Genomic DNA, 15,503 nt, shown 5'->3' on the forward strand with positions numbered 1-15,503 from the left:
TTGTTGGCTCAAAACATTTCGATCCTATTGGGCGGAGTGGGCAGAGTAGGGGTGGTGAAACTATGACGTACGGCTTCAAGATTTTGTTGTAAGGGCAGATCCTCTATTTTATAAAATCCTTTATATAAACCTAGCATTTTAATGTATAGATTATTCGTATTGAGTTAGTGAAGCAATGTGGTAGCGACAATACTTTAGAATTCTAATTGTACTATTCTCATTTTAAGCTAAGCTATTCATTTTAGTTTTCAAAACTTTTCTAACTTCAAAGATTTCTTTTGAGAGAGTGTGTCCGAAATCTCAGAATCATGAGACAATAACAATATCAATTGTACTGCATAACTCATATTTAGAATCGTACTGACCTGGAGCTTCTATGTCTTTGCCTTGTGAATAAAGACTGTATCTTCCTTTGTAGGTGATGTGATAGAAATAAGTTGGAAGTTTGGTTTCTGCATGCATCTTAGCCGCATTTACAGCACTTACTTTAAAAGTTAAGTCGGAAAGAATCTGAAAATAAAAAAAAAAAAAAATGACTATTATTTTCTACTATAGGCAGTATAATTTTAATAAAGGGTGCCGCTGTAACCTGATTGGCTGAAGGTTCTCAAAAGAAGAGCGAAACTTGTTAACAATTATCTCAATAATTTAGTACTCTATAGCGTGTTTTTATAAAAAGATTACAAATCTCTGATAAAGCTTTGAATGCCAATGCTTCTTATTCAAGGGAGACCATCCCACCCTTAGTTCATCATGTTACCTTCGCAAGTTCCCAGTCGTGTAACGTGAGTTCCTGTCACCAGTGTTTCTCCCAGACATGTGTTTTGGGGGGCAATGCTCCCTGGAGCTCTGACAGTGCCCCCCGAACGAGACTAAAATAATACATCTATAATATAGTAATAAATAAAATAGTACCAGAAGTGTCCCCGGTATACTACGTGTGCCCTCCGGAACATTTTTTCTGAAAGAACGACTGCCTGTCACCACGGCATGGCGCGTCCTCAGGTTGCGGATCGAGGAGAAGGCCTCTAGATATAGAGGTTAGCTGCGAATATACTGAATAAGCAGTCGCGGAGAGACGACAAGGAGTGGCCCTCCAGTTTGGGGATTCAGGTAAGGCTAACAACCTCATTCTGTAAAAATAGACACTTGTTCAGAAATATTCACAGAAGCCTTGGACAAGGACTGGTAACTTAGCACGACCCCAGCAAAAGAAAATGGACATGAGATTTGGAACATGGAATATTAGAAGTCTTTATAGGGCAGGCGCGTTAAAATCTGTAACGAGTGATTTAGAAAAATACAGGATGGACCTAGTAGTAGTTCAGGAAGTTAGGTAAGAAGGAAATGGAACTACGAATTCCGGAAATTTTACTTTCTTTTGCGGGGAAGGAAATAAAAATCAATAAAAACAGGGTTTTTCGTTCACAAACGAATAGTATCAGCAGTCAAGAGACTTGAATTTGTTACTGACAGACTTTCTTTTATTACTCTTAAAGGTTGGTGGTATGATATTATTGTTTTAAATGTACATGCCCCAACAGAAGATAAGGATTACGATATTAAAAAAAGTTCTTACGAAGAAGTGGAACGGATATTTGACCAACTCCCGCGATACCATATGAAAATTCTATTAAAGTATTTCAATGCGAAGGTAGAACAAGATGATGTTTTCAAACCGATTATAGGGAACGAAAGTCTGCATAAGGAAAGTAATGACAACGGTGTTAGACTCGTGAACTTTGCAACATCCAAAAACCTTATCGTAAGGAGTACCAAATCCCACATTGCGACATTCATAAATACACTTGGACTTCACCAGACGGAAAAACACAATCAAATTGCTCACGTTTTAGTAGATAGTACACGACAATCTAGCATAATCGATGTCCGGTTGTTTAGAAGAGCTTATTGTGACACTAATCACTACCTGGTAGCAGCGATAATAAGAGAGAGATTATCGTTGAATAAAGGAAATCTTCAATGTACGAAAACGGAGAGATTTAATTTAAAGAAATTAGAAGAGAGCCAGGTAAGAGAGGAATATCAGATTGAAGTTTCGAATAGATTCTCGGTTTTAGAAGATTCGGAGTGCACTAGTGTTGAGGATACTTGGATTGAAATTAGAAATAGCATTAAAATTCCAGGAAAAGAAAAACTGGGACACGCGGAAATAAGTAGGAAGAAAACATGGTTCGACCAGGAATGCATTAAACTAGCAGAGAAGAGAAAACAGGCAAAATTACGTTGGCTACAAAATCCGAATGAAATAACTACACAAAATTTCGTAGACATCAGGAGGGAAGCTTCCAAAACTTTTAGAACAAAGAAACGCGATTTTTGAAAGCACAAATTAAGGAACGTGAAGATAGTAGTAAAAATAAAAACATTCGGGACATTTTATAAGGGGATTAAGCAATTTAAGTAAGGCTACCAACCTTGTGCTTGTATATAGAAAGCTGATTTAACAGTTCTAACTGACACAGATAGCATCTTAAATAGATGGAAAGATTTCTTTGATGATTTGTTAACACGCAGCCAAAAACTAATGTGCGTGGAGAATGGAAGATATACATCGCAGAATCTTATATTCCAAAACCCAACCGAATAGAAGTAGAAATCGCTATAAAGAAATTAAAGAAACACAAATCTCCGGTTGTAGATGAAATTCCGGCTGAGTTAATTTTAGCTGGAGGCGAAAAGTTGTGGAACAAGATACACAAACTCATTCTCCTTATCTGAAACAAGGAAGAATTGCCACAAGTGTGGAAAGAATCAATCATTGTTCCAAGTCACAAGAAAGGCGACAAAACTGACTGTAATAATTATCGAGGCATCTCTCTTCTGTCAACATCCTATAAAATGAAACATTCTATTAGCAAGATTGACCCCATAAGCAGATGAAATTATTGGGGACTGTCAGTGCGCATTTAGACGAAATCGATCAACTATCGACCAAATATTTACCATTCGCCAAATATTCGAAAAGAAGTGGGAATACAATACTCCTGTGCATTTACTGTTTAATGATTTTAGAAAGGCTTACGACTCGGTTAGGAGAGAAATATTCTACAACATTCTTACAGAATTTGGAATACCGAAAGGTATGTTTAAATGATTCCCAAAGTAAAGTCCGGGTAGAAAGAGTTTTGTCCACGAGCTTTCGCGTCGAAAATGGCCTGGAACAAGGAGATGCGTTGTCGCCATTATTATTCAATTTTGTCCTGGAATGCACTATAAGGAAAATCAAAGATAGCAACCAGGGCCTAGAATTGAACGGTATTCACCAGGTAATGGCGTATACTGATGATGTAAATTTAATAGGGGATGATAGGAGAACAGTAGAAATAAATGCAGAGATCTTATTAAACGCTTGCAGGGACATGGGTTTGGAAGTAAATGCAGAGAAAATTAAGTACATGGAAGTGCGTCGGGATTTACGCCAATACGCCAAATACATAAGTATTATGGATGCGTTAAAATATTAAATAATATTTTGATAAATTGGATACTTTCAAATACCTAGGATCAATATTAACAGACGAAAATCATATTCACGAATAAATTAAATGCCGGGAATTCGTGTTATTATTCAGTTCAAAATCTCTTGTCGTCGCGAATTCTGTAGATAAATTTGAAGCTTAAAATATATAAAACGATAATCATGCCTGTTGTTCTGTATGGTTGCGAAACATTGTTGCTTACACTGAGAGAACACTAAGTGAAAGTATATGAGAACAAGATACTGAGACGTATATTCAGAGACACGCACTCGCCAATCCCATTCGACTCAGACTCACTAACCTTAATGAGACACGCTCTCGCCAATCCCATTGGGCTCAGACTCACTATCTTTAATGAGACACGCTCTCGCCAATCCCATTGGACTCAGACTCACTATCCTTAATGAGACACGCTCTCGCCAATCATATTGGACTCAGACTCACTATCCTGAACAGGGCTGGCACATACTCACTTCATTCGGGGTTCAAGTCCATTTGAACTCGGACTCTGACACGCTATCTAGTTATAGTATTCGCTGTCAATTCTTAAGCTCCACCCCGAGAACCAGGCTCACAAGTTTGGACAACTTTGTGCTAGCAAGTAGTTACCCAATTACAAGAAAAACCATTTATGATTACAGACAGGAGGAGTGCTTTTTAGTCTCCGAAACTTTAGTGCATTATTATATATATCATGTGCTGCAATAATTGTAAGGAACATCTATAGGTTTATTTACAATGGTTCCTAATGGGCAATATGTTGAAATGTGTGAGAAGAAATTAAAACATTAAAACAGCTTGTTGATTATTATTAGTTTTAATAATCATGTAACAGGAAATTACTTTTTTTAGCAATATGGAAAATAAAACTTGCAATTAAAATATAAAGGTTGTTAATGGTCAGATTACCTTCCACAATAACCTATTTATTAAGCACATATAAAGACTTTGAAGGAACACTGGGTTGAGTTTACATTTTGGTTTTTGTCCTTACATAAGACTGAGCTATTAAGAATAGAACCTCCTTATAATGTAGGCTCCGAATCGCGAACGAAGTGTGAATTCTGTGGAATTGGCGGATGCACAGAGGGCCACAGACTGTCATACAAGTTTAATCCTCATTGTTTAGTTTTCCCTCACCACACAATCTAACCTACAAGAGAATTATATTACAGGACCAAGCTACCGACGGCACAACTAAACTTCATAAAGATTATAAATTTTGGCTTACTCAGAAAGAATACAAGGGCTGATCCGTCTTCAATAGAATAAATTGAAGTTATTACTTACATAAGACATTCTACCATCGATCATGTTCGATATAAAGGCCACTCCTATGTACCGCTGCACGACACTGGAGTATCCACTACAACAGACTTCGCTGCAGCTGTACTAGAGATATATTGTGTGTTTTGCTTTGTAGACTTTCCAGGCGCTATTTTTCTAACAAACCCAGGGGTAAAAGTAAGGGGGAACGCGGGAGGACGCCATCCCCTCACCTTCAAAATATATATACGGCGTTCTCCCAGTTCATAAAAAAATACAATGGGCAAAGATAGGCAGGGAGACGGCGTAACGTCATACCGCTATCTACTGTCCCCCTACCTTTTCAGATCCACTTTTATCCCTGAGCAAACCCACAAGATGAAAGGCATCATTTGGTTAAGTTCTAAAGCCTAGTAATTCACTTACACCGATAGTCTTAGCAGCGATGTCCTTGAAGAAAGTGACACCAGTTATAGCTGCCATACGTCAATGGACGTCCAGTGATGTTCTGATCGTTTCATTTGAAGAAGCGTTGTTCTGGTGCATTTCCACACGATAGATGTCGTAGCCTACAATACTGGTATTTTGTCTCTATAAATAGGGGATATGGCATGTCGTTAGAAATAAGAAATACTGATTTTGATAGCTTTTCAATCGAATGCTTGAGCTTCCCTCTGTAAGTAAAACCCAGTAACAAGCATAAAATCTTCCGAAAAACGTTCGTTATATGCATGCACGAAGTTACATCTGTCTCTTTCATTAACTTGTATAGGGTGCTGCCCAAACTTAACAACAGTCATTTAAGTAGATTCATGTTTCGTCCATTAACAACACATTTCCAGCAGCCATCAACTAAGTGGCACTTATACAGACATTGGAGATCGATCGGTCTTTCTTTTCGCGATATGTTATGGTGTTAACGAATGCACCCTGACATTACGGACATCTTGCAGCCTTAATTTGTAGTGGATTGCACGAATAACTGTTGATGGGCGATGTTCAACCACTTGGTCATATCTAGTTGATGTTATAGATTCTCACACGTTGAAATATCCCGAATCTTCTTTTATCACAAGTCTTATAAGTTTCATAAACGCCAAGAATGTTTCATTATAACACTAACAGTGGCATGTCTTAACATAAAACCTCTGTTTCAACACTGTCTTACTATACAGGAAATCCTTAAGTCTGCATCAGAAAGAGCCATGACTTAGCATTCCCAAAAGAGTTTTTTATGTGTTAGTTTGCTCGCTACAACAGTTTAGCTCTGCTACACAACAGCTGAGAAATTGAGAGATATGTGCTTACAGTTAGTTGCTCTAGAAAGTACGGTTTCATAGGTGCCACTGTCTGCAACTTGTATCGATGACACGGACTAGCCTCTGTATAGCCGATTTATCTGTTAACATTCCCCAATGTAAAAAGTAGATTTGGAAACTGTAAGAATTGACTGTTTAAAGAAAATGTATTGGTAGATAATAATAACCAATTACATTAAAACAAACTGGATTCCTCTTGAAAATGAGAGGACACGATCATTTTACATGACAACTTGAACATTGACCTCTACAGCAGTCGCTTTCATTAGCCACAGTTGTATTATGATTAAATATGTTGGAAAAGGTTGGTACTTAAACGTCTATTCGATACCAGGACTTAGTTAAGTTTTTACATTACTTATAATTTGAACCCACGAAATCAGTGATTGATCCTCGTACTTGTAAATAAAATTTACAACTCTATGTCTTATTTTATTACAGTATTTACATTTATGCTATCAGTGCAAAAACTTAAATATTCTTACGTCTATAGCTTCTTCATCTGTGAGATCACCTTCGATTTCATCAGAATATGTCAGCTTCAAAATCTTCACGAAATCGTTCAGTTGCTGTTCTGTACTTGCTCCAAGTCCTTTAAGCATGTTCCGTGCAAACTGTACGAAACTGACGCCTTCAGCAACTAAAGAAAAAATAAAATTTTAAAAAAAAGTTAATTGCATTACCTATTATTTTTTGTTTTAGTTTAAAGTCCCTTTGATATAAGACAATGACCTAGGTCTGGTTTAACATAGACCAGGTACGACAGCTCAATGACATTCACTTCTGGTGTAAGAGTCTGGTTTGATTCCAGGCAACGTGATATTGTGGTTGTATAATAGATTTTTGAGTTTTCTCCTACATTTCCATTCCATCAACTATTTCATAATTCTTTTTAATTAATTATAACTTTCAAATTCGAAGCGAGGCGAGACGAGAAACATGGCAATTCTCCGCTCATGGGGAGCAATAGTTCATCCAAGTCTTAAAACCTCAAACACTATTATAGTATTACATGATACATAGTTTAAAAGCTTGAATCGATGAAGCAATTGCATGGACATAACAAAGAGCATTTTGTCGCTGCGCCTCGAAGAATCGCTATGTGTTAAGACCACAACTTTTCAGAAGAAGCCCAAAAATATTACACACTTAAAATGTTGCCATATATACCCCAAAACACTTGAAAAATATAATAAATTTGGTTCTGCATATATTATGGACCGGACATTACTGTTGCTTGCTTCAACAGTATTATATTACTATTTTTGTGTTTACGTAGCACATTTTGCGCCTTTATAAGCACATAGAGGATTTGTATACATTAATCAATGCGTACATGATGAGAACCACAAGCCTTTAATTTCAATCTATAATTTTTCATTGTTATGGCGTAACAATTGAATATTGACTTATGACATTACAAGAGACGCTGCCTGACAGTTTTCTGGTTTATTTGCACGACATAACTCAATTTCGACAAAAATGTCACATAGCGGTTCTTCGAGGCGCAGCGACGGTGTATCAAAGTTTACAGGTACACAACTCATTACACAAGGTACTTCAAAAATAAAAATGGTTGAAATGATTATGTATCAGAACCTTTCTAAACGTCTCCTGACGCGGAAAGATTCTAACAACTTCTAAATGAAATAAAGAAAACAAATAGAGCCGTACATTTTGTATATAAATTTAAGAAACGAGACAAAACGAGAAAAAGCTTTTTCGTCTCGCCGGCAAATAATCATCACCTTCTTGTAGCCTACAAAGCATAATCGCCGAATGTAAATTAAAGATTACATTTCTTCTTTTTTAGATACAGAACCCACAATTGTTTTTCAGCTATTGGAATTTAGAATTTGGATTTCTGGGCTTTCGGCATCTAAGGCCATTTAGCCCTTCACGATTTGAGGGATGACGTTCCTCGGCGAGCACACAATCCGGGGAAAGGGAAGGAAGAAAGGATTGGGGAAGGAAGGAAGCGGCCTGGGACCTATAAGTTAGGTACCACCCCGGCATTTGCCTGGTGTGAATGAGGAAAACCAGGAAAACCTCATTTAGGGTGGCTGGGCTGAAAAAGCTGTTACACTTTTTCGACCGAGTGACCCCACCGGGAATCGAACCCGCACCGAAGGCTAGAGCGTTAGCGACTACGCTACGCGGGGCCACTTTTCAGCAATTGACTGGCCCGCCTGACAATATGGCAATTGCCCGCTGTGCCCTTAGTTTTATGGCACCCCCAAAATAGATTTAATAGTGAGGATAAAATGTATAAATGTCTCTAAAGTATTACATTAATTTTCTGGAATAATATTCAAAATATAATTGGTAATAACGTTCATAACAGCGAGTAAGTTTGGCTGATAGTATCGCGCCCTTCTAATATCTGTAGCACTTCATGGAGCCAGCCCAACCATTTCCCCCCCTCCCAACACTGTAAACGACCCTATTGGTCTTCTACATAAGGCAAATTAATCTGCATGTTCAAACTGTCATAACTTGGCCTGAAACTGAATGAATTACTCCTTTTCTGTTTTCCTTCTTCCTTGAATCAGTGCTGAGCACAGTCTTCATTGGTTTTATAAGATTTCATTTTCCCCCCATTTCAAGTCCGACTTTTTTCTTCTATATGCTTCTCTACATGTTATATTATTTGGTCCGTATATTCCAATTGCTGCCATTCCCTCGACAGTTAATATGTCCAATCATCTTCTCGTTTTCTCGAAATATTTTTAATATTACTATTTTTCTAATACTTTGCTACCATTCTTTCACTTGGCACTTTGTGAACAAATTTAATTTCTAAAATTCTTCAACAACACTTTATTTTGATGGTTCTTATTTTCTTATTTTCGTCTACAAGAATAAACTCCATATCTATGCTTGCATCAGACTTTTCTCTAGTTCTGTGTCAATGTTTCCGGTTAGTAGCTTAGTTTCTCTTCAAATGTCTTCTTCACTTCAAGCTATTCTACCACGTATTTTACTCTCAAGTAGCATAATTTTTGCACATCAACCACCAGGTGATTTCCTATTGGAACCTTGATTTTTTTTGTGTATCTCGTAATATTGTTTTTGTAACATTTATGTTGAATTTGCTGCTAAGCACATGCTACATTCTATTTAGATATGTTTCTAAATTTTACTTGAGGTTTGTCAAATCATGATATCGTCCACAAATCTTACCGTGTGCATTTTCTGTGCATGAACTCTTATCCGTAGGCTATAAAATCCTTGATGTTTCCATGTATAAATTAAATAAAATTGATGACAGTGAATCTCTGACTGATTTTACTGAATTGTTGAGTCAGTTTTATCTTCCTTTACTTCAAGTGTTGGTTCCTGTAGTTGGTACACGTTATATATTCTTCTTTGCATATTATACTTTATTTTTCATTCCTTCCAAGGATTGGAACTTTTGTTTTATTCTGTAATATTGAAATTCTTTCTTCAAGTACACAAATTCTACATAAGTAGATTCTTCCATTCGTTTTTTTTTTTTTTTTTTTTTTGAATTCTTCCTTTTTCTACTCTTATTAATGTAAATGTTGGTTCTACCTTCCCAATATTCTTTCTGAAACTGAACTTGTTCTTTTCTAATATTGCTACCTTGCTTTCCAGTTTCTCAACAGTTTTGAATAATGTGTCAATAAGCTTCTCGTTCTCTGATTCTGGCATTTCTGTACCAGATGCTTTTGTATTGCTCCTGTTTTGCTTTTCTGGAACCCGTATTTACACGCATTCGGTACATGTACTCATTCGTCCAACTTTCAGATCACGTCTACATGAATTGTTGATTTTGGTAGTGCTAATGGTACGTGCGTCAGTCGTAATCTTAGATAGGTAGGACTGGAATTGTATCCTATAACTGGATCCAGGGGATATGGAGATGAGGTAACTGCTGGTTATGAGCTCATGGTGGACTTTATCTTCCAATATCGGGACACTTCTTGTCATCAAAAAATGAATGTAGAATAAATTCATAATATATTTGGAAATATATTTATAATCCACTCTGAGTTCTTTCAGATCAATTTCTGAATGTAACGTTGATAATTTGGGTTCAAATTTTGAGGCAAATTGTTCAATTGCTCTTTTACTATTGCTGACAATAATTCATCCATTGTTTTGTTTTGTTTCCTAAAAAGTTTGAAATCAATATAAAACATGTCAGATCCTTGTCTTCGATGCTTTCCATCGGCGGGAGCTCATGTGGTTCGGATTCCACGTTAATCAGTAGGTCCACGTCTCATATAGCCTCGCTGCTGAAAGGGACGCTAAACTAGAATCAACTCAACTCGATGCTTTCCATGTATAATGCTATATTTTTCTTCAGCGCGGCAATTTTGTTATTTCATCGGATATTTCTTACCTTTTCCTTGTACGAATGTGTAAATTAATACATTTTGGGAAAAGTGTTTGTCAGGTATCATAACTTGCACAACCATTCCTCATCTACTAGCAAACTATTTTGATCATTCAAAATTGAAGAAACTTCTGTTCGAAGTACAAATAAACGTCCAATGCTTTATCTTGCGACAATCATCGTACCTCTTTGTGTAATAACAAAACACTTGCGTATACTTTCCATATCATTACACAGTATTTTTAGCAGCCGACCTGCAAAAGTCTACTTAACAAATTGACAGTTTTGACAGCGTTGTCTAGTATAACCTTCAATGCCGCTAGGATTTCCTTTCCGTCAGGATTTGTCGATGTAGTACACAATGACTATTTGAGTCCTGCAACAAAGCCAGCATCAACACGAGCCTTCGCTAAGGAAGGCATCAAGCAGAAAAGGATAACTACCGCTTGTAAAGGATGAAGTGCCTTTAAGAACAGAATATCTTAATGAAATGAACCTGAAAATGTTAACACAGGTCGTGAACTAATTAATCATGTTGTAAAGCAAATCTTATTCACCTGATACGGGAAATTAGGGTATCTCTAATTTAGTTTGATAGATCCTGAATTTCGTTGCGCTTATTGTTATTTGATAAGAGCACACTAGAGATGAAGTTCGCAGTTTATTCGTCCACACACACTTTACCTCTTTCACCAGTACTTACTGTTAGTTGTTTTGTAAAAATATCAGCAAGCGTGTGTAGTTTACCAGCAAAACCTGGTCATGACTAACCAAGTACGATTCTCTAAGTGCCGCCTCATTATTTATTTTCACATGGTATGCAAATTCTGTTTGATCTGCATGGAGCTAGTCACGTCATGTTTCCTTTCGAAATTGTCTGCAGTTTTTTTTTTTTTTAAATAAAATCAGAATGAGTTTCAAAATGCCCTTTGAGCTTGGAAAGAAATGAGTAATTGTGCAAAACTTTGTTACGTTTCGCGCATTGTGAACATCCATCAGCCAACTCAGTGAAACCCATGTTCAAATATGAACCTGAATACTTTCGGTATTTACTTCTTTTTCGGTACCTCTTCACTAGGTATTGTAGACCGAAACAGTATGTTGTCCACGATATTCCGAACTCAAGCCCAAGGAATTTGCATTCATCCGAAGTCAGATGATAGCTGCCGTTATTCCCCTTTGAACACTGATGATGTTGGCTACTCTCCGGTCTTCCAGAGCCTATTTAAAGCTACAGTTTAGCCATTAGAAACTTCAACAAGTCAAATTACGTACAAATTTTACACTTTTTTATGTACAGTGAAACCTCTCTAAAGCGGACAGCCGTGGGGAATCAATAATTGTCCACTAGAGAGAGGTGTCCGCCTTAGAGAGGTTTTGATATTTTCTTATGTACATTAGTAAAGAAGGTAATATGCAATTAGTAACAATATTTTTGGATGAATCATGCATTCACGAATATTACAAAAATGTTACTGTACCTGTGTTCTCCTCTGCTGTCCAATACTCTATGTTCAAGGCACAAGATGGAAATAAGATGTTATAGTTCTTTGCACTTTACACTTACGTTTTCAGTATGTCGCTTTAATTTGTGGGTTAATTGCAGTTCAGTGGTGTCTTTTTTGTGACAATATGCGTACCCGCGTTCAAAAACTACCGAACTTGTCTTCTGCTTAGTTAGAGATTCCAGCAGGACAGTAGAATAACGTGTTATTCCAAACGGCAAGCAACTATCAATTACTTTTATGTCTAAAACAGCTTGGGTGGGAGGGAATGTAAGCAAAGGATATGAGAGTATTGGTAGAGACTCTTCGTCTGGATTGCTGCGTAGACAGTTAAGGAGACAAAATGTCACAATGCTTTCTTGGTGACACATGTATGAATTACTAAAAATGTATTTTTACAATACTTTTCAACTTATTTATAGAGAAAGTGTCCGTAATACGGAGGTAAATAATACCTATAAAGGACAGAAAAGACTGTCCGTGTCCGTACTAGAGAGTGTCCGCTTTAGAGAGGTTTGCCAATATGTTTTATCTTATTACAGTGTTTGGGGATTACAAAATATGTCCGTTACGGGAGGTGTCCGCTTTATAGAGGTGTCCGTTAGTAGAGGTTTCACTGTATCACGAATTTCTGCCTGCCTGGTATATAAAATATAATGGACATTTCGAGAATGATCGAGGTTCTACGTACTTTGTTAGAAAAAAAGACCGAAATAGTTCCAGTGACTAATAAATACATTAATACTTGTTTCATCTAGGAAGCTAGCGAAAAATAACCAAAACTTTCGCGTTTTCCCGCTAGATAAAAGCAGAAATTTAATTTTTTGTCATTTTAGTTAAGTTTAACACCTAATAGTTCCTGTCATTTTTATCACAGCCACGTACGGAACCTCTGAGAATAACTGGCTCCGCAAAGCAAAGTTTTGAAAACCCTGATCTAGACTGAGGAAACTGGAGGAGAGTGTCTTCGCCTACAGACGACCATACAGTCACCATTACATTCCTCGGTTGTAATTGCAGCTAAATAAAGTGTTCAGGAGCGAAACTGAAATCCGAACATTGCATAGAGCATCGTTCGTTATAACATAATATCTATTGCTGTCACATGCCACAACGCGAACTAAGTACGGATCCAGTTTTTTTCTTGCGCAGGAGCAGTGTAGACCTGACTTCAAATATCCTATATGCTTGGTTTTAAGTCAATTCCAGGATTCAGTTATCCATCTGTCTCACCTTTCCTAGTTCAACCACATACGTAACGATCGAATGATAAGCACTGAATTTCTTTGCAATCTCTCGTGTCGTTCAATACGGATTTTTCTTCAAGTTGGCATCTCCAGCAATAAAGTTGAGTTGATTTTGAGTTTAACGTCCCTTTCAGCAGCGAGGCTATATGAGACGAGACCTACTGATTAACATGGAATCCGAACCACATGACCTCCCGCCGTTGCCAGGAATAGAAGAATGTTTGAGACCTTCCATGCATTCAGGGGTGATATAGCTAACGGAATTGTCACAAGTAGCGTTGCTCTGTTATTTTATTTGTATAACCTTTAGAGCAGACATCAGTAATGTTTCGACAAGTTTATGTGGCGCAGCGTGGAAGAAAATTTGATGAAATCCGTGTTTTTTTGACATCCTTTCCTCTCAGATCTCAAAACAGATGAAAACAGTATATTTGTTAAGATATTTATAAACAGAGAATAAACTTTCAAGTAATGAGGAACAAGGTATTTAGGCACATGTTCCACGGTCATTGTGGTATGTTAAATTTGAGGTACCTGATATTGCGTTAATTTGCTATAAACCAATATTTAGGCATAAGGGAGGGAGTTTTATACTTCAATAAGTATTATTTACTGTAGGCTGTATACTATTATATAAATCATTTCAAAATTTAAAACAAATGTTATACTCTCACTTAGGAGGCTGCTTCCCCTACCCTATTTACTTGTGCCATATATAATTATCTTTGGTCTTTATAGGCCATACATCATTATGTTTGGAATAAAGGAGGGCTTCGAAAATGCAATGAAACCTTTGAGTTTTAGGTTCGACGGTTATGCCGTGCGGATTAAAGAACACGGTGATCAGAAATGAATGAAATGGTGGAATAAATGAAGTAGGAGGAAACAGGAGAACACCGAGGAAGAAACCCACGCACACTGTGTCCACCACAAAGTTTACTCGACGCGAGCTGGAATAGAACCAGGGACCCCAAGCACCAAAAGTGAACACACTACCACTGAACCACCTCCATTGAACCCGAGGAGCGCTTCTAGTGATATGGTATGATAGACTTGTATTATAACTCACAAATTCGGGAAATATTCCCTGAAGTTTTGGAATACGGTGTTCTTCACGTCAGATATCCGCACAAAATCTGTTGAAGAAAATTCTCCATATCATAGTATCATGACCCGCAGCTTTATGTTTAAGAAAAGTTACATAACCCACGCTTACAATGTATGTACATGTGAATACGAGTCGAATTATAATACCTTTCTGGGACCATGTTTATATATATATATATATATAAGGTTTATGAAAAAGTTTTCGTTTCACCTTCGAAGGCCGACAAATATCAATACAATTACCGTATTTGCTTGCCTGTAGTCCCAAAATTTTCTACAAATTCCATATGGTAGCTACTCAATTATCTGTTACTCACCTTTAGCAAAGAGAAGTGCCTCGTGACTTGTAACTCCTGTCATCCAAGGGACATTATTAACTCTTCCACTCTTAATAATGTTTTCTGGAGTGTCTGGAAGGAATTTCTGGTCACCTTCAGCAACTTCGTTCTCAACAACTGGAACCCATCTTAACTATAAATGCATCGAAAGAACAGGAGATAGATTTTCAGTTTTAAGGAAAGCATCAGTTTTAAAATTATCTTAACCAAATGTGTTACCATCTTGACATTGTAACACAGATGATAAAATAGAGATGGGTACCTCATTCATCAGGCCTGATGAGGACAACTCTCCCTAATTCTTAGTAAATGAGCGTGAGAACGAAAATACATTTTGAGAGTAAGCGTGCTTGAGGATAAGAATAAATTTTGTTCAAAAGTAAAAACGAGAGCGATAATATATTTGAGTGATACCGAGGGCAAATGAGGATCTTAAAACTGTACTCCCTTATTCATACTTGTTCCTACTAAGTCTTATGAATAGTATTCAAGCGTATACGGAAAGCTAAAATGTACGACTAAGAAGAAATTCCAACTCGGGTCCCCAGCTTACCGTGCTGATGCGTTAACCACTATTTTACTGCTATTCATTCTATCACTATCACTCTTGAGGACGGTGCTTAGTCACTCATACCACATGGATTGAACATTTCTGTCTGTTGAATTACATTTACATGTGATAACTCGAGGAAATAACCCGGCTTGTGTATAGCCCGCTCCCCCCAGTTCTTTGTCACCGGAACTGGAAGAGTCGTCACTACTACTACTACTACTACTACTAACATTTAGAACAGAACCCAACCAACCCCTGCGGGGCTTCTAACCCGTTCCTACTACTACTACTACTACTACTAC

At 37.2% G+C, this 15,503-nt stretch overlaps 1 protein-coding gene across 1 annotated transcript in view; it reads right to left on the reverse strand.

The window, feature by feature from the left end:
* LOC145663182 (juvenile hormone esterase-like) overlaps positions 1–15,503 on the reverse strand; it is an 83,223-nt gene that overhangs the window by 16,779 nt on the left and 50,941 nt on the right. The window contains exons 6-8 of the mRNA XM_081729515.1: positions 14,628–14,781; positions 6,574–6,728; positions 366–510 (exon numbers count right to left, since the gene is read on the reverse strand). Coding sequence (XP_081585641.1) covers positions 366–510; positions 6,574–6,728; positions 14,628–14,781 — 454 coding nt within the window. The remainder of the gene's footprint in view (positions 1–365; positions 511–6,573; positions 6,729–14,627; positions 14,782–15,503) is intronic.

Source organism: Thermobia domestica, chromosome 10 (genome assembly GCF_964235325.1).
Source record: "Thermobia domestica chromosome 10, izTheDome1.hap1.1, whole genome shotgun sequence".
Lineage (NCBI taxonomy): Eukaryota > Metazoa > Arthropoda > Insecta > Zygentoma > Lepismatidae > Thermobia > Thermobia domestica.